General features: G+C 44.4%; 1 protein-coding gene across 1 annotated transcript; it reads right to left on the bottom strand.

Annotated features, from left to right (window-relative positions):
* Positions 1 to 2,033: 2,033 nt before the first annotated feature.
* Positions 2,034 to 5,050, bottom strand: LOC145824200 (uncharacterized). Its single transcript, XM_082923818.1, has 8 exons — positions 5,031 to 5,050; positions 4,928 to 4,942; positions 4,427 to 4,772; positions 3,874 to 4,090; positions 3,324 to 3,413; positions 3,017 to 3,191; positions 2,479 to 2,604; positions 2,034 to 2,388 (listed from the first exon to the last, which is right to left on the bottom strand). Exons 1-8 carry the CDS (start codon positions 5,048 to 5,050, stop codon positions 2,034 to 2,036), a joined length of 1,344 nt encoding a protein of 447 aa, XP_082779944.1.
* Between the last annotated feature and the right edge of the window lie 17,152 nt (positions 5,051 to 22,202).

Here is a 22,202-nt window from a genome sequence, read left to right as displayed (position 1 = left end):
GTCCAAGTCTTGAGGACGGTCAAAAATGGGGTGTCTACAGCTTCCCTCCTGATTTTGAATTTAAATGTATGAGTAACCGTTAAGCTACGTCATCTTGTATCTCTTCGCTGACCCAGTGCTATGCAGATCCATAATAACCAATGCTAACCACCACGTGTATGATTGCGATTGGAGATTTGAATTGTCTTCCCGTATTGCCTTTATCCTGCCACGTGTTGAACTGCGATTGGCCTGTACAAAATATGTGGCCAACATTACCCCCCGCACTAATATACCCAATACTTTGTGATATTAGTGGATCAAGAAATTTTAATCTACGTCTTAGAACGTTTATGGGCTTTGCATCTTTTCAGAAATGCAACCTTCATTCATCAATGAAGCATTTGTATCACATTAAATTCTCTTCTATTCCTTGAATATTTCCCACTATCTAAGTATTCGAAAAGACTGATACAGCTCTCAGGGCCAAGCAAATCTCTTCTTACATTGATCAAGCATACGAAGAGTTGTTTGATAATGCTGTTCATCCTCGAAAGAACCTTCATGCATTGATTAACCACCCTTATTCGCCTCCATTTATACAAGTCATGGAAGCTTTTGCAAATCATCGACCTTCGAACCAAGAACCTATCGCTTACAATTCTTTGGAACAAAAATTTGCAACCATGGATATCAGAAGCTCTTCTTCTGCAGTAAAGCCTTCCGTATGGGATGAGGCTGCTGCTTCTTCTTCTTCTATAACCTCTGGCTGGGGAACTTGGCCTATACCTAGTCAACCTCAGATGAGGGAACACATTCATCACCGATTCCGTGAATTCGATGACCCTCTTACAGTCTCCTTTTCCAGACGCAGCTCCGTAGTATACCCATATATCCCTTTTATGATATCCATACTGTTGTGTTATTATGAGCGTAATTTATGCGATTGTTTGAACCCGATTATTCTATAATACACATATTTTGTACAGGAGTGTACACTTGGTCTACATGACATCATTACAGATCACATACACGTGTGAATATTTCCATTTGTTCTTATTCATAACAGTTGTGAATGGTATTCTTCTCTGCCAAATGTGAACATTCACTTATGATATTCATATGCACTAATGTTTTACAGTTGTGAATGTTCACAGTTGCAACACTAATGCGAAGGTTCATACTCACTTATGACATTCATACTGCTGCGTTGTGATGAGCATAATTTATGCGATGGTTTGAACCCGATTGTTCTATAGTACACATATTTTCTGCATAAATGTCTATATGACATCATTACGGATCACATACACATGTGTGAATATTCACATTTGTTCTTGTTCATAACAGTTATGAATGTTATTCTTCTCAGCCAAATGTGAACATTCACCTATGACATTCATATGCACTAATGTTTTGCAGATGTGAATGTTCACAGTTACTATAATAATGTGAATGTTCATATTCACTTATGATATTCATAATGTCGTGTTATGATGAGCATAATTGATGCGATTTTTGGAACCCGATTTTTCTGTAATACACATACTTTGTGCAGGAATGTACACATTGTCTGCATGACATCATTACGGATAACATACACAGGTGTGAATATTCACATTTCTTTTCATTCATAATAGTTGTGAATGTTCACACCATGTCAATCTCTATGCATGTGAAAGTTCACATCACAACTTATATTCATGTCAACATTGACAACAATAAGGTAATAAAGTTCAACCCACGTGCAAGTTTTCACATAATATGATTCTTTTACGTAAGTGTGAATGTCCACATCATGTATTCATCATTACAACTTTAACAAAATATTAGTTTCGTACCCAAAAAGAAAAAGAAAAAACACAAATGAAATACTAAGTTTGCCAAACCATTATTTTCCTTGCCAACACAACACACTCTTATTTCAAAAATGAATAGAAGAATCCAATGTAAAACACAATGTTGAAATGAAAAATGTATATCCTATATTGGCTCCTTGCATGATTTCCGATTATGGCTCCCCAACTTATCACATCTCCCGCACCTTATTTGCTTCAGTTTCTCACCCCTTGATGGGATCCTATTTTTTTCGGCCTTCTGGGTGGTCTTTTCACAGTTGGCAGGTATATAGTAAAGTCCGTGGGATCAAAATACGACTTCTCCACCGATGGTATAGGGAATATGGCACCCAAATAGGCTGCACGATATGTCTCTATATGAAAGTAATGTTCCACACAATCATTGAGATTGTAACGGCTCTTCTGAATGACAATAACAGCATGATCACATGGGAATCCGTTGATTTGCCATTTGAAGCAAGAACATGTACGCCTCGCAACATCAACTATAACAGATGGTATCGAATGAACTTCAAACACATCCTCATTGGTTTTGCTAACTTGCCAAGACCTGCTGTCATTGAACGAATCCATAAGCCTTGTTTCGAATGTAGGACAAATAAGCTCATTCCATTTGTTTGCTTGGTCACGCTATGCAGACATTTGCTGCATCAACTGAGTACGAATTGTGTCCACCATTTGAGTGATAAGAAGATTACGTGCTTCTTTAATCCAGTTATTAAATGACTCCGCCGCATTGGATGTCATCTCCCCATAACGCATGCCCCTACACAATATCACAAACATTTTACAATACGGAATTTAACAGGTCTGAACATTCACGTTGACAGATATGAACATTAACATCATTCGCAGTGAACATTAACATCAACTAAAATGATAGACAGATGTGAACATTAATATCAACTTAGATGATAGACAGATGCTAATGTTAATAACAACAAAATATGACAGATGTCAACATTCAAATCTGTAATACATTGCATGACTGTTTGACAAATTAACAGATATGAACATTCACATCATTCACATCAGTCATCATTAGCAGATGTGAACATTCACATCATTTACATTGAACATGAAACACAATTGGAAGATTGTTACCATTCTAAACTGAAAATTCACATCGCTACCATTCTAAACTTGACAAATGAAACACTTTAGGAAACTATTATTACCTGAAGTATGAATTTGCCCAGTGCTCAGGTGCCAAGTCCTTGAAAAAATTATGTGCTCGTTGTTTACCCTTCTCTTTTAATTTTGCAAGCTTTTCTTGGAACCCTACCACAGTTGGCTCGTAAGCACAGTCACCCAAACTACTTACTAAGTGATCCCTGAATCCATTATCAATTCCTTTCATCCAGTCTCTTAAATTACTCTTCAAGTGTTGTAAGCAATAACCGTGATGAGCCGATGGGAACACCTTTGGCATAGTTTCTAACAGACCAAGATTACGATCCGAAATAAAAATAATCTGGCGCTTACCATCAACAACCTTCCCAAGTTCATGCAAGAACCACGACCAATTGGTTGTGGTCTCTGAATCGACAATTGCAAATGCAACAGGAAACAGACCTACAACACAACACCAATACACAACTGTTCACAATATTCCAAAGTGAATAGAAAACAATATAAACAAAACAGGTCATGTGAATGTTTATATCTACATTACCCTATTACTATTGTTATTTTTTTATTCAAGTTCGTAAACATCAATGATGTGAACATTCACATTAACGATCATTAATAATTCATTGTTGATTGTTGAGTCATTGATAATGTGAACATTCACAGTACTGTTCATTAATGGATCAACTGACATTAGTATACACTGATGTGAACATTCACATCAGTGTATAATAATGTAAATGTTCACATTACTATCATTAGCAGACACAGATGTGAACATTCACATCAGTGCATACTAATGTCAATGTTCACATTACTTATAATTTATCAATCACTCATTTGTCCAGACTATGCTGCTCAATGTGAATATTGACATGAATAGACAACTAAAAAAAATACTAACCATTGTTTCCGTCTTTCACCGTTGCCGCAAGTAGCTGACCTTTGTACTTTCCTTTGGGGAACGTTCCATCGAGGAATAATAAAGGCCGACAAGAATTGAACCCAGAAATACACGCAGCGAATGACACAAAGAAACGAAAAATCTGTTGACTACTCGCATCATAGTCAATATTGACATAACTTCCCGAATTATACCGCATCACAGCATCCGAATACCACTGCAGCTAGTCAAACGATAATGAGTGATCTCCATGAATACCAGCCTTTGCTTTCTCCACACCCAACCATATGACATGGTAACTCACATCTAGCCCATAATCCCTCTTCAAAATAGTCACCACATCACACGGCCGAGTCAACAGCTTGTCCCTCAATATTTCAGATATGGTACTCGACACCAAATCCGAACTAACTCGCGGATTCTTCGATGTTCGGACATCCGTACCACAACTATGCACATCACTAAACCTCTTGATGTAGAAAAAATCATTTGCTCGTTGTGCTCTACAATGTATAGCCCACAAGCAGCCTCTCTCCTCCCGCATCGCACACACAGCGGTAACTCTTGTTGTCTCATTCTTGACGTACGTAAACTGAAACCCACATTGGATGGCATACTTACATAAAACATCACAAAATTCTTGTGCACCTCCAACAAACTGTTGTCCCACATACGTAATACCATTTGCCCAAGGGGCTAACAACAACACTTTTTCCTTATGGTGGCAAAATCTCCATAGTGCATCAATTTTTTCCTCAACCCCCATATGCAGCGATCTCGAGCTACTTAACTGACCAATATCACTTTTCAACTCAACCACAACTTCTACATGTTGTACCCCCATTGATTTAGCAAGCAGTAACATGTTCTGAAATTCTTCCTCATTGTCCAAATCACACCTATTAATCCCAGGTAGTTTACAGAACAATGAAATAGAACCAGCAGACAACTCATCCCATTTTTCACACAAACACTCCACCAAACGAGAATAACACAATGCGCGGGCAACATTTATTACAGTTGTACTATAACCATATGTACACACCAACATTACAAATGTATCCATCTCCTGTAAAAACACAAAAACACAACAATGAATAGTAATCAAAATCGATATGAAAATTCACATTGTGCAAAAATTAGATGACTATGTGTACAGTTCAAGTGCTAAATCCATATTCACATTAAGAAGATGTAAACATTCACATTGACACATATACATATTCTTCAAATTATATCACCCACGCAAAGCCTCATTAAGTAAACATCAAAGTAAAATGAAAACATCAACAATCTTCACATAATATTAACAAGATGTCAACATTTACATTGACACATATACTCTGAATAATATCACACACACAGAGCCTCATTAAGCAAACATCAATTTAAAATGAGAACATCTACATTCTTCACATATTCTACATTTCCAAAATGTAAACATTCACATTGATACATATACTCTGAATTATATCATCCACACAGAGCCTCATTATGGATACATCAAAGTAAAATGAAAACTACACATTCTTCACCTAATTTGAATGAACTCCCCTCCACAGGACCACGTAAAATGCATATAATTGAAAAAACAGAGCATCTGATCCATATCAATAAAAAAACAGAGCATCTAATCCATCATACGAATGGAACCATAAACTGAATATGTATTCATAACCAAATTGATACTAACCTTAATCATGCAATCCTACAATTGTTCAGAAACTTGAAAACAACTGATTTGAACTAGTTATAGTCCAGAAAATGTGACAACCGAACACCTTTCTCTTCATCGTCTTCACTCGAAAATCACCGAACCAAACTACAATAGCAAGAATGAAACCCTAGCACATCCAAGCCTTGGAACAAGCATGCAAAATAGAAACGTATCCCTCCGAATTGAAATGATGATGAAAAGCGTAAAATAGAAACTGCCAAACTGAATCAGCGAAGAAACAGGCAATGCAATATATATTAACACTATATATATATATGAGAGGGTAATTTGTGTAGCCAAATTGGACCGAGCTAGGTTGGAGTGGCGGTTAAAGATGTTTTTAGGACCTAGCTACGAGACCTAGCTATAGGACCTAGCTATGGGACCTAGCTACGGGACCTAGCTACGAGACCTAGCTATGGGACCTAGCTACGAGACCTAGCTATAGGACCTAGCTACAGAACCAAGCTGTTGGACCTAGCTACAGGACCTAACTACGAGACCGAACTACAAGACCTAGCTACGGGACCAAGTTATTAGACCTAGCTACGCGGCCTAGCTATGAGACCTAGCCACAGGACCTAGCTACGGGACTTAGCTACTTCCTAGTGGCGGTCAACCCTATGGCCGAGCTACTAAGCAAGGTAGTCAAACAGAGAGAAGAGCCGAAGTAACTTGGTTGACCGCAATGTTAGCCGAGGTAAAGATATCAGCTGAGGTAAAGGTGTCAGCCGCGGTAAAAAGAGCTTAGCAAGTGGATCGCAAGTGTTAGCTCGGTCTAGAGGAGCCTTGCAGTTAGTCCGGTCCGGAAGAGCTTGGTGGTTAGCTCGGTCACCACGGCCGGCGCGGTAACAGTTAGCCCGGTCATACCTGTAGACGTCCCCGAACGCCCCGGGAGGAACGAGCTCCCGTTCCGTTCATTTTTGGGTCACTACAGCTCAGGACTCTCAAATTTGTCACGGTTCTAAGTCTGAACCAAAGAGTCCAAATCCGGCAAATCATTTTGAGAAAACTGATTTTTGAAAGAAGTGCCAAACATGGACTGCTTTGCCAGATACAGAGTCGCCACCTAAATATTTTATTTTGGGAAATTTAGGAAACCCTGACTCGTTTTCCTAAGGCCACGTGTCCGTCATCACCAAAGTTGCCTCGGCTCGGGAACTTGGGTACGATTGGGGAAGGTCACTTCGTGAGCACCCCCGCTCGCCTAATCAAAGATCGGCCTCTACTAACCATGATATCTATTTTTGAAAACATTGTGCTTTCTTATTCCGGTTTATTAGCCTAGGTTACTATGTGATGCGCACAGCATACAAGTATAGACTGGATCGCCTGAATTGGAACAAAACATTTCATGTTCGTTTTTTGAAAGATGGTTTGCTACTCGCAAGTAGGCTTAAAATGCAGATTTTGCCACCCGCAGGTGGGCTTAGAAAAGATGGTTTTGCCACTATCTAGTGGGCTTAAAATATTTGATGATTTATTCCAATTTAAGTAACCCAACCTTCACCCACAGGCATTCAGGCAGTTATATCGCATAAGCATATTGCCTCATGGTAAGCATGCTATTCATGGCAGTCACTCACACGCATGCAAGGATGCTAAAGCATAAAGCTCACCGGGTACTCCAAGCCAAAATAAAAACTCATTAGAAATCATGCATGAATCCTAGAAATGCCTAATGCAACACATGCAAAAATGCAAATTATAGCAGGCTCGGCTATTCTAAACATGGCATATGGAATGCTACAGCTAACATGTATTCAATCTTGGAATTGAAAATACAATGCAGTTAGTATGATGCGCCGAGCCCGGTGCGTGCAAAACAGATGAATGATGCAAACTAGCTATCATACTGTATGCTAATTGAAATATGCCCTAATCTAACCATCATAAGCAGGTAAATAAAAGGGAAGAAAGACGTGAGGTTGAAAGACATACAACACACACACACACACACTTATTACAGTTATGCCCTCGCGCAGAGGGTCCGAATAAATATACAGTCCTGAATAAAAGAATATTACAGTCCAAATAATATACAAATTCCTAATTAATTAACAGATTAACTAAGAAAGCTGTAAAACTGGCGTGCAAGCCAGGGACTGCCTTGCTCCTGATGAATGATGCATGTCTAGGCTGCCTTGCGCGGAAATCCACTGGGATGCCCCAATTAGCCTCTGTTTACACCTTTTCTTGAAATGCGCGCCAAACTCCAAAGAGTTGCTGATTCTTCATTTTGCTGCAACAGAGAGCAGGAATGGGGCATGGCAATGTATTTTCACAAATGTATGCATGCCTTGATCCTCGTGCCACCAATCACGCATATCGATGCATGATGGCAGAGGAGTTAAAATGTGCAACTTAATATAGAATGAATGCACGCGTAAACACAACAAGAACCTAACTCCATCAAGGGTAATCCGGAGTGTCGGTGACTTGGAATTGAGACACGTTCCGTCACTCGGAGTACAAAATGTACCTCGTTTCCCGTGCCCGGGCTAACTCCTATCCCGGATACAATGCGATATGCATGACATGCATGAAATGCAACTAAGATACAATCCTAACATACACAATGCTATGGAATGACGTGCCTCGAAATGCGTGCATACGGGCACGCAAACCGAGAAAATGACAGAATGCAATCTAAGATACAACCTAGTATGCACAATGCTCTGAAAATGAGATGCCTCGAAATGCGTACGCATGGGCACGCAAACCGAGAAAATGCAAGAATGCAATGAAGATGAGATGCCTTGAAATACGTGCACACGGGTACGCAAACCGAGGCGATGGCATACGTAATGCAATGACAATGAGATGCCTCGAAATACGTGCACGCGGGCACGCAAACTGAGGTGATGGCAAAATGTTATGAAAATGAGGCGCCTCAAAATGCGTGCACACGGGCACGCAAATGGAGGCAATGGTAAAATGCTATGAAAATAAGGCGCCTCGAAATACGTGCACACGGGCACGCAAACCGAGGCAATGGTAAAATGCTATGAAAATGAGGCTCCTCGAAATGCGTGCACACGGGCACGCAAACCGAGGCAATGGTAAAATGTTGTGAAAATGAGGCGCCTCGAAATGCGTGCACACGGGCACGCAAACCGTGGCAATGGTAAAATGCTGTGAAAATGAGGCGCCTCGAAATGCGTGCACACGGGCACGCAAACCGTGGCAATGGTAAAATGCTATGAAAATGAGGCGCCTCGAAATGCGTGCACACGGGCACGCAAACCGAGGCAATGGTAAAATGCTATGATATGGAAACATGATATTGGCTTATACCAACATGAGTGAGCCTCAGCCACACTCACATAGGATACCGGCGGATAAAAAAAAGGGGTGCCTCGAAATGCGTGCACACGGGCACGCAAACCGAGGCGGTGGCAAAATGTGATGAAATGACATGAAAACGTGATATGGGCTTATACCAACATGAGTGAGCCTCAGCCACACTCACATAGGATGCCGGCGGATAAAAAAGGGGTGCCTCGAAATGCGTGCACACGGGCACGCAAACCGAGGCGGTGGCAAAATGTGATGAAATGTGGTAAAAATGATATGCAAGCATGCTAAGGGAATTCCAGCACTAAAATATGGGGGAAAACAGTCCCGAAATGAGGCGAAATGACATGAAATGCATGGAATTGTCCCGAAATGTGAATTCAGGCACCCGAAATGACCTATAGCTATGCCAAACATGCACAATATGGACATGTAATGTAGAGACAGAAGCTAGAAAGTCCCAAAAAATGCACTTTCACAGTTATAAACATGGCCAAACAGCAAGCATAGGTATGGTAAAAATGGCATGCAAGAATAGGGGCCAAAAGAGGGGTAATGAAGCAAGTGATACAAGCAAAATCCAAACTGAAAATTTTCCTTCTACAACACTGAAGAGGGACCAAAAATATGAATATTTACAGTTTATGGCAGCCTCAAAATCAGTATACAAACATGCTAAAAATGTGATGCAAAATAAGGCTCAAAAGTGGCTATAACATGAGGTATGCAAAATAATCACCAAACAGCCAAAGACCTTAATAAAACATGTAGAATGGACCAGAATAAGCACTTTTCCAGAACTGTAAAATGGCCAAAAACAAAAGCATGGTAGGCTAACTAAACATGCAAGAATGGGGAATAAAAGAGGGATATAACATGAAGTGACCTATGGAGGCCCCAAACCATGAAAGGACCTAAATTAAACATGAATAATGGACTAAAATAAGCACCTTTTCAGAACTGTAAAACGGCCAAAAACAAAAGCATGGTAGGCTGCCATTGCATGCAAGAAAGGGGAAGAAAAGAGGAGTATAAAGGTAGGTATAAAATGGAAGTCCCAAATGGTGTTGAGCCCTTCTTCAATGTTGAAGAGGGGCTCAAAATAAGCCTAATATCAGTTTACAACATGCTCGAAAATAAATTTGTCATGGGCCAAAAATAGCATGCAAGATTATGACATATAAGAAGATTAATGAAGCAAGTGTGTCATGGAGGGCTCAAACAGGGTTGAGCCCTTAATGAAAAGTGAAGATGAGCTCAAAAGAGGGCCATTTTCAGTTAGGGCCGGAGCTTGAAACAAAAAGCAAGTGAGGCTTACAAATGGATCAAGAAAAAGGGGTCAAAGAAGAGAAAGGCTACTCACCCTTGAAGACTAAGACTTTTGTTACTTCTTGGATCAATTTGCAGCTTCTTTGGCCTTTGAGAAACCTTCCTTGTTGCTGGAAATGAGGTGGTGGTGGTGGTAGAGCTTGGTGGTGTAGAAGAAATGATGGTTAGGGACTTAGGGTTTTTCAAGGAAATGAGAGGTATAGAAATGGAGTTGTATATGGAAGCTTGAAGATGAAGTTTTCTAACCCCAAAATATGATCTAGCTTGCTTGTTATAAAGGCCAACAAGGGGGTGTAAAGGTGGGGGAAAAGGAGAGTAAATTTCCCCCAAGAAATATCCCCCGGATAAAGATCTTTTCTGGGGGATAAAGCCTCACAGCTGTAAAGTGCACAGTGCAAGGAATACGGCCGGCCTGGTACTTTTGTTGCAGGTGGCCGGCCGGCCACACCCCCTAGCCGGCCGGCTAGGGGTCGAAAAGGTCAATCAGATTTTCTGGCCGGCCACCAACTGGTGGGGTCCTCCTATCTGTGTACAACACAACCCTGTGGTTAAAAGTCCGAGAAAGTGGGTCCAAGGGGTTCAACATTAGCCCGGAAGGAGGGGGTCAAAAGGGTCAAGTTGAATTAATGGCCGGTCATGAACTTTTAGGGTCCTCTCATGTGTGTACATCACAAATATGTGGTTCAAAGTTCAAGAAAAAGGGTCCAAGGTGTTCAACATTAGCCCGGAAGGAGGGGGTCAAAAGGGTCAAGTTGAATTAATGGCCGGCCAGGAACTTTTAGGGTCCTCTCATGTGTGTACATCACAAATATGTGGTTCAAAGTTCAAGAAAAAGGGCCCAAGGTGTTCAACATTAGCCCGGAAGTGCGAAAAACGGGCGCCGGAGGGCGTCGGAGGATGTATAACTGGTTGCTGCAACAATTGCTGGTCTCCCACCCTTCAGTGACCTCCCTGGTGATAAAACAGAGGTACCTGCCAAAAATGAACGAAAACCGTTGCAAAATGAAAGTTCCGGGGCCAAAACACGCAGTTCGGGGTCCCGAAAATGGGCTGTTAAGCACCGAAAGTGGCATTCGGCCACAAAGTGGGCTTCTCAGCCCCCAGTGTCCCTCAAAAGGGAGAAAATAAGATGTATGCCAAAAATTAGAGCAATAGGAGATGGTTAAGCGGTCCCGAACCGAGGCACACGGCCTGACGGCTCCGAAAACCGGGAACCGGACTCCGAAATGGGAAAAATGGCCTACGGCCACCAAATGTAGCCTACGGCCACTGAGAGATGGTCTACGGGACCTCTCTCTCCCCTCAGGAAAAGAAACAGAGAAAACCGAGTCTGGTTCGCAAACCAAGACAAGGCACAGAAGAGGGTTCAGAAGTCCAGAGGCAGGGTTCACGGCCGCGACTCTGAAACTTCTGAACAAGCACATTATGCAACATCACCAAGCGCTCAATCGGTGACGTCTGAGTCTTAAGGTCGGTCAAAAATGGGGTGTCTACAGTTGCCCCTCTTTGACAGAACTCGGAAGTCACAAGTGACGGGAGTGAATGTCAAAGCCCAGAGACGACCCATTTTTGACAAGGCCGAAGACTTAGACAAACATACAAGATAAACAGAGATGTGCCCGCAGGCAGGGGCAAAGTGCAAAGCGATATGCAAGAAGCCGAAGGTAACCCAATGATCATGCAAATGCAGCAAGCTGTAATGAAGCAAGTATTCGCAAATAGATGCAACAGTTTTAAGCAAGAATGCAAAGCAACAACTATATTTCATGCAGTTAAGAATGCGGAGGATTATTCAATCCCCGCCACGTCCCACTCGGAGAAGATACGATACCTGCGCGATTCGTCTGGTCGCACCAGCCTCAATTGAACCGTACATACAATATCGTGCCTACAAAAGGGAGAAATTGCAACAAGTACAATATGCTACCAACATATATTTATTATGATTCCGAAGGTTCGACACACGCAGTGCCGGTGAGTGTATGCATCGCAATGCAAGAGTGGAACATGCGTGACAACGTATGCTCAAACATGGAGGTATGCCAATATCAAGAAATGTACGTGACAAGGCAAGTATGCTCATGAGAATGCAAGATAATGTGACACGAGCATGAATCAGGGTGTTCGTTTGTTATGAAACAACGAGTACGAAAACGCGTGTTTTGGCGAAGGCAACTCGATCGCGGCCTCCGACCCACTTCCCTGAAAGGTTACAACTCATTCAAAAAGGATACACTTTGATTTCGATGAGTGATGATGAGACACATGTCAGAACTTGAAGCCGAAGTTCCGGCGGAGCTATTTCACGACCGGAAGTGTACTTTTCTTGAACTTTTTCAGGTCCCGGGAACTCCGATCTTCCTCAAAATTTGCAGAGAGCTAGGTGGGCATGTGAGGAACATGGCCGGCCGTTTATCTTCCCAAGGGGAGGTGGCCAACCGGTTTCCCATAAAGCTAATGGCTGGCCGGCCAGTTATCCAAAAAGCAGATAGCTGGCCGGCTAGAAAAAGGGGCCGGCCGGCCATATGCCAGATCCGAGGGCATTTTGGTCTTTTTCACCCCCTTCCTTCATGCTCCTTCAACCAAGACTTGAGGCCTATAAAAGGCAGCCGAGGCCCCTTCCTTTTCTTGCCTCCCACAACATTTTCTTCTCCAGATCTGAGTTCCACACGCGTTTTCCAACGCCCCGTGCAAATTGTTTTCGCAAAAACATTTAGTTTCAAGCACTTTGGAGCGATTAAATTCCGGCTTCGGAGCTTCTTTTTGCATTTTCGCCACTTGAGGTAAGTTTGCCTTAATATTTGGAAGATTTTCTCGGGAGTTGACTTTTGTTGACTTTTTATTTCCCGAGAGTTGACTTTTGTTGACTTTTTCCAATTTCGGCTCATTTTGCTCATTTTTGCTCCCTTTTGCAGATTCTTTGAAAATGGCGGGCAATTCTCCCCACGGCGGAGGTTTTCTAGGTGCCGGAGATGATTTCGATACCATGACTCTACCCCCGAGGACCCGACCTTTTATTCCCGGGAGGTACCGTCCGCCAGCACATGTCCTCCCTCGTGCTGTCTTTCGTCACTTTACTAGCTTTGACGAGCGAGCACCCGTGGATCTGCTTCTCCGAGAGCCGGAGCATCACCTCTCTCACGAGGCCCGAGAGGTATTTACTTCATTTTCTGTATTTTTCGTACATTTCGCACCTTTGCCATGCTTGAACACGCAGTTTAGCTTATGACATAGTACTTTGCTTGCATCCTGAACATGTAATTTCAACACTCGAATTTCTGAACACTCGGCTCATTAATTAATTGCGAACACACAGCCCACATTAGAACACACGGCTCAAACACTGATTTGTCGAACACACAGCCCGAATTCGAAAGTGAACACACAGCCCACACTTTAAATTTTCTGAACACGCAGCCCAGATTAGATAGTGAACACGCAGCCCACACTAGTTGAAATTTGAACACGCAGCCCAAACTTTAAATTTTCTGAACACGCAGCCCAGATTAATAGTGAACACGCAGCCCACAATTTAACTGAAAGTTGAACACGCAGCCCAAACTTCAAATTTCCTGAACACGCAGCCCAGATTAATAGTGAACACGCAGCCCACAATTTAACTGAAAGTTGAACACGCAGCCCAAACTTCAAATTTTCTGAACACGCAGCCCAGATAGATAGTGAACACGCAGCCCACAATTTAACTGAAAGTTGAACACGCAGCCCAAATTTCAAATTTTCTGAACACGCAGCCCAGATAGATAGTGAACACGCAGCCCACAATTTAACTGAAAGTTGAACACGCAGCCCAAACTTCAAATTTTCTGAACACGCAGCCCAGATAGATAGTGAACACGCAGCCCACAATTTAACTGAAAGTTGAACACGCAACCCAAACTTCAAATTTTCTGAACACGCAGCCCAGATAGATAGTGAACACGCAGCCCACAATTTAACTGAAAGTTGAACACGCAGCCCAAGCTTCAAATTTTCTGAACACGCTGCCCAGATAGATAGTGAACACGCAGCCCACAATTTAACTGAAAGTTGAACACGCAGCCCAAACTTCAAATTTTCTGAACACGCAGCCCAGATAGATAGTGAACACGCAGCCCACAATTTAACTGAAAGTTGAACACGCAGCCCAAACTTCAAATTTTCTAAACACGCAGCCTAGATAGATAGTGAACACGCAGCCCACAATTTAACTGAAAGTTGAACACGCAGCCCAAGCTTCAAATTTTCTGAACACGCTGCCCAGATAGATAGTGAACACGCAGTCCACAATTTAACTGAAAGTTGAACACGCAGCCCAAACTTCAAATTTTCTGAACACGCAGCCCAGATAGATTGTGAACACGCAGCCCACAATTTAACTGAAAGTTGAACACGCAGCCCAAATTTCAAATTTTCTAAACACGCAGCCCAGATAGATAGTGAACACGCAGCCCACAATTTAACTGAAAGTTGAACACGCAGCCCAAATTTCAAATTTTCTGAACACGCAGCCCAGATTTCAAATTTTCTGAACACGCAGCCCAGATAGATAGTGAACACGCAGCCCCCAATTTAACTGAAAGTTGAACACGCAGCCCAAACTTCAAATTTTCTGAACACGCAGCCCAGATAGATTTGCATGTAGCTTATTTCACTTTATCGGCATACAGCCCATTTCATCTCATTGGCACACAGCCCACTTCATTTCATTGGCACACAACCCATTCATTTCATTGGCACACAGCCCATTCATTTCATTATTGACAAATGTATTCATTCTGAATGCAGGTTGGTTCCCGCAGTGTGCGGGGGTATGGTTCCACCATCGCGCGGGACTGGTATGCCGAGCTCCCGGATGCCGTCCGAGATTTGGTAGATTTGGTAGGATTCGGGCCTTTCTGCGTCGGGTTGTCACGTTGTCCTGCCAGGAGGACACTGATGGCAGCCTTGGTAGAGAGATGGTGGGACACCACCAACTCCTTTCATTTCTCTGCTACCAGGGACATGACCATGACCCCTTTTGACTTCGCTGTATTGACCGGCCTTGACGTTGGAGGTTGGTCCATCCCCTACGATGAGGATATGGGCGAGTGGGAGGCCGCCTGGATGTATTTATTGGGGGCTCGCCCACCTGTTGATAGGGTCTCTGGGAGAGTCCGATACACTTGGTTCTCCTCCCATTTCCGACGGGCGGAGATGGTGCCTGAGACTCCCGAGGAGACAGAGCAGTATGCCCGTGGTTTCCTTATGTTCCTCTTCGGGACTACCCTGTTTGCCGACAGAGGGAACACAGTTGGGCTATACCTGCTGAGCGCTCTGGTTGACCTATCACAGGTCAGTAGATATGATTGGGGTGGCGCCGGCCTGGCTACCCTTTACTTTTATATGAGCGCGACCTCCCGCGGACGGGGTGATTTACTTGGCGGCTACTGGAGAGCCTGGGAGGTACTTTTCTGTCCTCTTGATTTACATTTCTGCTTTTCATTACTTGTACATTGCACACACAGCGCACTTTTACAGTCTGTATTTTGCTCTCAGCATTTCGTACTTACATTCTGCACTGCTTTTCTCAGCTATGGGTCTATGTATACTTCCCATCATTAGCCCCAGAGTTGGTGGTGGCGGGGATTCTCATGACCCCATATTCATTGGTGTTCGAGGGCCCGCACCGGCCAAGACCTCGAGAGACCCTCCTTAACCTGCGACAGTACTTCGACACTGTGCGACATTCAGAGGTACCTCAGAACTTTCAGTTCCTTTCATTCTCATCTTTGATTTGCTCTGTATATTCTCGATTTCTGATTGGTTTATGCATTTATCATCCGCAGATCACATGGCAGCCCTGGGTGTCCCTGGGTGATGGTCTCCGACTTCAGTATACCGGAGCGTCGGACATCTCCCAGTATAGGGTCCTGCTTGAAGGGCCAGTTGGCAGGGCATGGTTCCTGGGGGAACGCTTTCTGCGCCAGGTATGGGGGTATCTTTCTCAGGATCCTCCCGCAGTACCTCCAGCCAGTATGCGGACTGCTGACAGGCTCTCTTACTCGGAGGTAGTCGGCGCCATGCTGGGCAGTGATGCTTTACTATATGTTGAGGAGGGGGACTACGCCACTTACCGTCACATATACTTGATGCCTCCATTGACGGGAGCTCATATCCCGATGATGAGGCCTGCCGGTATGTCATCCTCGGGCCAGGCTCGGGCTCGGGCTGCAGACGCCCCTTCTACTAGCAGGGCTGGTACATCTAGAGATGGGAGTAGACCGGTTCCGTCGACTCATCCTCATCCCGGATGGCCAGATATGCCGACTGAGTTGATGGCGTAGCAGTATGGGGCTATCTCTCCGACTCCGATCCCGCTAGAGCCTCCGATGCCAAGTGATCGATACGCCATTGATCCGGACTCACCGCCGGTATGCTCCACTTTTTTCATTCATCATTCAGATGTTTAGACACTCTTCTGTTCACTGATGATTATGAGCTCATTTTTGCAGCCATCGCGAGGGTACATGGAGGAGGTGGTTGGACTGGTGGCCACACTCAAGGGCATGGTCCTGCGTAGGGAGGCACAGTTGTCTGTCACGGGCATTCAGGTACCCTTCAGTTTTCTGGCATTTATCATACTTCTGATGACATGCTGATTTATACTGCATCGATAGACCACTTGTGTAGAGCACATCTGACACACACCCCACTTGTACACTGTATTTACATGCACCCACTTTACGTAGCCTTTGCTTGTATCTGCATCTGATGTATATATTTGGACTGATGTATTTGAATTGAACTCTTTGTTTTCAGATGCCTTTATGGTCCGGTCAGCCGCAGGCCAGGCCACCTGGGCCTCCTTGGGGAGCTGGGCCATCTGGGCCTTTTCAGGGGGCGGGGCCATCTCGGCCTTCCCGAGGATCCGGGCCATCTAGGCCTTTTCGAGGAGCTCGAGGAGGGCCTGTCCGCAGACGCAGGGCTCACGTTGTAGAGGTGGAGCCTGGTGAGGAGGAGGAGGACGCTGAGGAGGAGGAGGAGGCTACCGATCATCAGTCAGAGACATCTGCTGAGGAGGGGGGCTCCGGTTTTGGCTCGGGGAATAGAGGCGAGGCTGAGGGGGATCCCGAGGATGACAGCTCCGACTCAGATGATGATGATGGCGCGGAGGTTGTCCCGCAGAAGAGGATGAGGAGTGCTTCTCGTTCCCGCTCCCGAGGACTTTGATGTTACTATTTCCTGCTTTATTTTTCTTTTTGCGAGTAGTTTGTAGCACTTTGCACATTGTTAGGCAGCTTTATTATTTTATTTTTGTAAAACTTGTACCTTTGTTGTAAAGCATGATGAAATGAATTAGCTTTTCAAAAGGTGTTTTTATTTTAAACTTTTAGCATCGTATCGCATCATTTTATTTTGCACAAAAATGGAATTGAATGGAAATGTGCGTTGTGTAATCACCAAGTCAGGTAGTGAACCGACGCAACAAACTAAGCAACCCAACTTACTAAGATATAACAGAATCTTTAGCAAGTTTACAACTCGATAAGCAAAATGCAACAACACAAATAAACAAGTCTTTAACAAAAAATTACTTAAACAGATAGCAATGACTCAAAAACGCAAAACACGTCCGCTCGAAAAACAACTCGATAAGCAAAACAACAACTCGATAAACAAAACTCAACAACAACAAAGTGTACTTCTGACGATCTGGGCATCGGAACGCATCCGAAACAGAGGGAGACAAAGGCCTTTGACTTTCCCGTTGCATGGAAATGCTTGGAACTTTCCCTCGAAGAGTAAAACAGGGCCAAGGGGATACACTGGAGCATTGCTGGCCATCCCTGGGAGCCGGCCGGCCATTTTTGTGGAGAGAGACAGCTGGCCGGCCATTTCTGCAAAAAGTAAATGGCTGGCCAGCCAGAAAAGGTGGCCGGCCGGCCACTCAGTCCTGCAGCCTCCAGATTTTTGACATGTGTCCCCGTGAATAGTGTCTTTCCTTCTATAAAAGCCTCAACTTCGGGAACATTCATTTCATCTTAGTTTTAGACAAAGATGGAGGCGTTTCTCGCAGAAAATCTCATATCTTGGATCTCTTCTTTAGATGGCTCGGAAAAGCTGAATTTCCGGGGTTTCGGCTTGAATGCACTATTCACGCTGAGCCGTACTCCGCTACATCTTCCTTTTCTCCATGCCGCGGCAAGGTTCTGGAATCCAGTGACGCATGTTTTTAGCTTTGGTGGCCAGGAGATGTGTCCCACTTTCGAAGATTTTCAGGTTTTGATGGAGTCTGAATGCTCTGGAGTGATCTTGCCCCAGCTCCGTTTTGGCCATGCCCAGGCTTTAGGGCGGATGTGTGGGCTCACGGCGCTTGACGCTCGATCTCTGATCTGCAGTGGGGAACTGGACATCCTCGGCTTGATCCATCGTTTTTCCGACGCTGGTGACCGCAGCAACCATTATTGGCAGGGTTTCCGGCAACACGCCCTCTGCTTATGTTTGTTGTCTCGCTTTCTGCTTTCCTCGGGCTTCGGCGGGGCTAGCATTCGCCTGATTGAAGTCGCCCAAGGTTTGAGGGAAGGAAAGAGCTGTATTGCCATGACCTTGGCCGAGACACTGATGGGCTTAGATTCTGTCTATCGCCGGGAGGCGACTAGGTTTGCTGGGAGTCCACTACTGCTGCAGGTATTGTTTCCCACCCAACCTTACATGTATATTTGCTCACATCACTCGACCCTCAGGCTCATTTTTTTCTCACAAAACCCTTGTCTTACTTTTCTCTCATCGTACATCTCTCTGTTCTTTATTCTCTCATTTTCCATCCCTCCCCTAGGTATGGTTAATGGATAAGTTGCAGGTTGTGGACTCTTGCCCGGCTTATTCAGCTCGAGGCTACTTCTTTCGGCAGCGCCTAGTCAATGCTCTTGACGAAAGGTGGTGGTTCGATTGGATGTGCAATTTGTCCGCAGACGGCATTGCTTGGCGTTGCCCTTGGCTCAACCTCCCGGCAATGAGCTATAGTATGTCCCGGTTGATTGGGATCCAATTGATTGGTCTATCCCACTGCGTATTCTATTTTCCGTTCCGGTTCCTGCGTCAGTTTGGTCATGATCAGACCTGTCCACCGGAGGGGATTGAGTACCCAGCCGCTTTCCCAATCCGGGGTGCACACCTTGCCCGATATGCCACAGCATGGAGGACTAGAGAGCTCCTGGCCCCTGCTTCTACTTTCAGTTGCACTTTGTCCGATGAGTGCTTGGATTGGCTCAATGAAGAGGCACAGGTCGGGCCTAGCTTGGCATCAGATGTTCCGTCCAGCTCAGGGAGGGGACGCGGAGATACTTGATTCAACTATGCCCCAAATTTATTGCTTATTTAGCATTTTCAAGTTTTCTTTATGAAATGTACTAAAAAAAAAAGGCAACCTCGATTGTAATGCAAGAGCAAGAGAACTCAGTTTTGAAATCAATGAAATTGAAGGTTATGGTACTGAAAATTTTCCGCTTTTGGTCCAAAAATGGTCTTAGTCGTAAAAAGATTAATTTGAACAAAGTCAACTTTTATTAAAACTTTTCAAAACTATTTTCGATGTGGATCAGAACTGGACACGCCGAAAATCTGTCACTGAGATGCACAACCCCAGATCCCTGCAACTGGAAAGTTGCCCCTAGTCTGAAGAACAATGCGGCACTTCAAAGCAACGGAAAGTTGCCCCTAGTCTGAGTAACTTTGCACCGTCGCGGCAACGGAAAGTTGCCCCTAGTTTGAACAGCACTGTACCGGAGATCGCGATAAATGCTGATGGATAAAGATGACTGAGATGATCGAAATGGACAGAGTTGATCGGGGAAAAGTTTATGGCTGAACTTCGATGTGAAGCTGCCTACGTATCCCAAAGATGGGAATCAAGCCTTACGTAGTTCAGGCTCAGGTTCACTCGAGTATTTTCACTCTCCTTTTGCGCTCTAACTTTTGCCAAGGCCGCCCTTTGCGGGTTTTCAACCTTGCGAGCTTAGTTTTTATATTTTCTAATTTTTTTGTGCTCTGACTTTTGCCTAGGTCGCCCTTTCGGGTTTTCGGCCTAGCGAGCCTTTCAAGGATAGTATTTCTTCAACTTGTCCATATTGATCGGTTGTGAGAACTCCAAGCCATCTAGATCCATCAGAACCACAGCTCCACCTGACCAGATAGCTTTGATGATGTAAGGACCAGTCCAATTGGGTTTGAACTTGCCCCTTGGGTCGTGGATGGGAGCTCGGTTGTCTTTGAGCACCAAATCTCCTTCTTTTAGATTCCTAGACTTAACCTTCTTGTTGAAAGCCCGGGCAATTCTGCGTTGATAGCCTTGGATGTGGTACAGTGCTTTCAGTCTTCTTTCATCAAAGAGCATGAGTTCTTCGAATCTGCTTTGCTGCCAATCTGCTTCGGCTATCTGGCATTCAGCCAACACTCGTAACGACGGAACCTCAATCTCAATGGGTAGAACAGCCTTCATTCCATAGACCAATGAATATGGAGTTGCTCCAGTAGAAGTTCTGATTGAAGTCCTGTAGCCCCACAGAGCAAATGGCAGCTTGTCTGGCCAATCCCGATAGGTTCCCACCATCTTCTGCAGTATATGCTTGATATTCTTGTTGGCGGCCTCAACCGCTCCATTGGTCTGCGGCCGATATGTAGATGACTTATGGAAAGCCACATTGTATTTCTCCAACAAGTCTATCACTTCTTTCTTGAAGTGGGAACCATTATCTGAAATTATTTCGTTTGGCACTCCGTAGCGACAGATGATGTTGTTCCTGATGAACTTTGCGACATGCGACGCCTTCAACACCGCGTATGATTGGGCCTCGACCCACTTTGTGAAATAATCTATCGCTACTAAGATAAACTCATGCCCGTTTGACCCCTTCGGGGTAACAGCTCCGATCACATCAATTCCCCAGACTAAAAAAGGCCATGGCGAAGTCATGTTGTACAGTTTTGTCGGCGGGATGTTCATGCGATTTGCATGGATTTGACACTTGTGGCATCGCCGAACAAAGCTAATACAATCCTCCTCCATGGTTGACCAGTAGTAGCCCTGTCTGAGGATTTTTCTGGCCAGCATTACTCCATTCACGTGTGCACCGCACTCCCCCCCATGGATGGCTTCCATCAGGCGTCTCAACTCTTCAGCTTCTACACAGAGCTTATGCATTCCCAGATGACCCCTTTTGTACAGCTTTCCTCCGCAGATAATGAACTGAGCAGCCATTCTTCTGACAGCCCTCTTATCTTTGGCATTTGCCCCCGGTGGATATGTCTCCTTTTCCAAGAAGTTCCAGATGTCGTAATACCAGGGGTTGCCGTCTTGAACCTCATCTATGGCGGAAATCGACTCGTATGCTGGCGTGAACTTCTGATCAATAATGACTGGACGCATCCGGACTCCGGACGGAATGTCTATCATAAAAGATAGAGTTGCTAATGAATCTGCAAACCTGTTGTTCTCTCTTACGAGGTGGGTGAAATTTAGCTTCTCGAATCGAGGAATTAACAAATCCAAGGTTTGGTGGTAAATTATCATCCTTTCCTCCTTGACTTTCCAATCTCCTTTTGCTTGAGACACAACAAGGTTCGAGTCCCCAATGACGTCCAACCGTCTTGCCCCTAGTTCTAGGGCTGCTTCCAGGCCAGCAATACATGCCTCATACTCTGCTTCGTTGTTGGAAACTTTGAACCGGAGCTTGAATGCTAAAGGGATACGGGAATCATCAGGCGCTATCAGCAACACCCCTATCCCATACCCATACTGGTTTGACGCTCCGTCAAAGTACATCGTCCAAGTTTCATCTTCGACGTGCAGAATGGCTTCATCTGGGAATAGATACTCAACCGCTTCATCCCCCTCAACCGGGTGGTCGGCAAGGAACTTCGTTACCGCTCTCCCTTTTACTGACTTGCGCGTTACATACTTCAAATCAAATTCGGAGAGCAACAGCAGCCAGCGAGCCAGCCTACCCGT

Source organism: Camellia sinensis, chromosome 4, assembly GCF_055761805.1.
Source record: "Camellia sinensis isolate YWXY chromosome 4, ASM5576180v1, whole genome shotgun sequence".
NCBI lineage: Eukaryota > Viridiplantae > Streptophyta > Magnoliopsida > Ericales > Theaceae > Camellia > Camellia sinensis.
Note: the sequence above shows the minus strand (reverse complement) of the source record. Positions and strands in the feature narration are given on the sequence as shown.

Coding starts and splice junctions, on each gene's coding strand:
- LOC145824200 (XM_082923818.1), bottom strand. CDS start 5,050: ATGGATTTAGCACTTGAACT. Junction 4,091..4,426: donor AGACAACAAGAGTTACCGCT/GTGTGTGCGATG, acceptor GACTAGCTGCAG/TGGTATTCGGATGCTGTGAT. Junction 2,605..3,016: donor TGGGCAAATTCATACTTCAG/GTAATAATAGTT, acceptor GATATTGTGTAG/GGGCATGCGTTATGGGGAGA.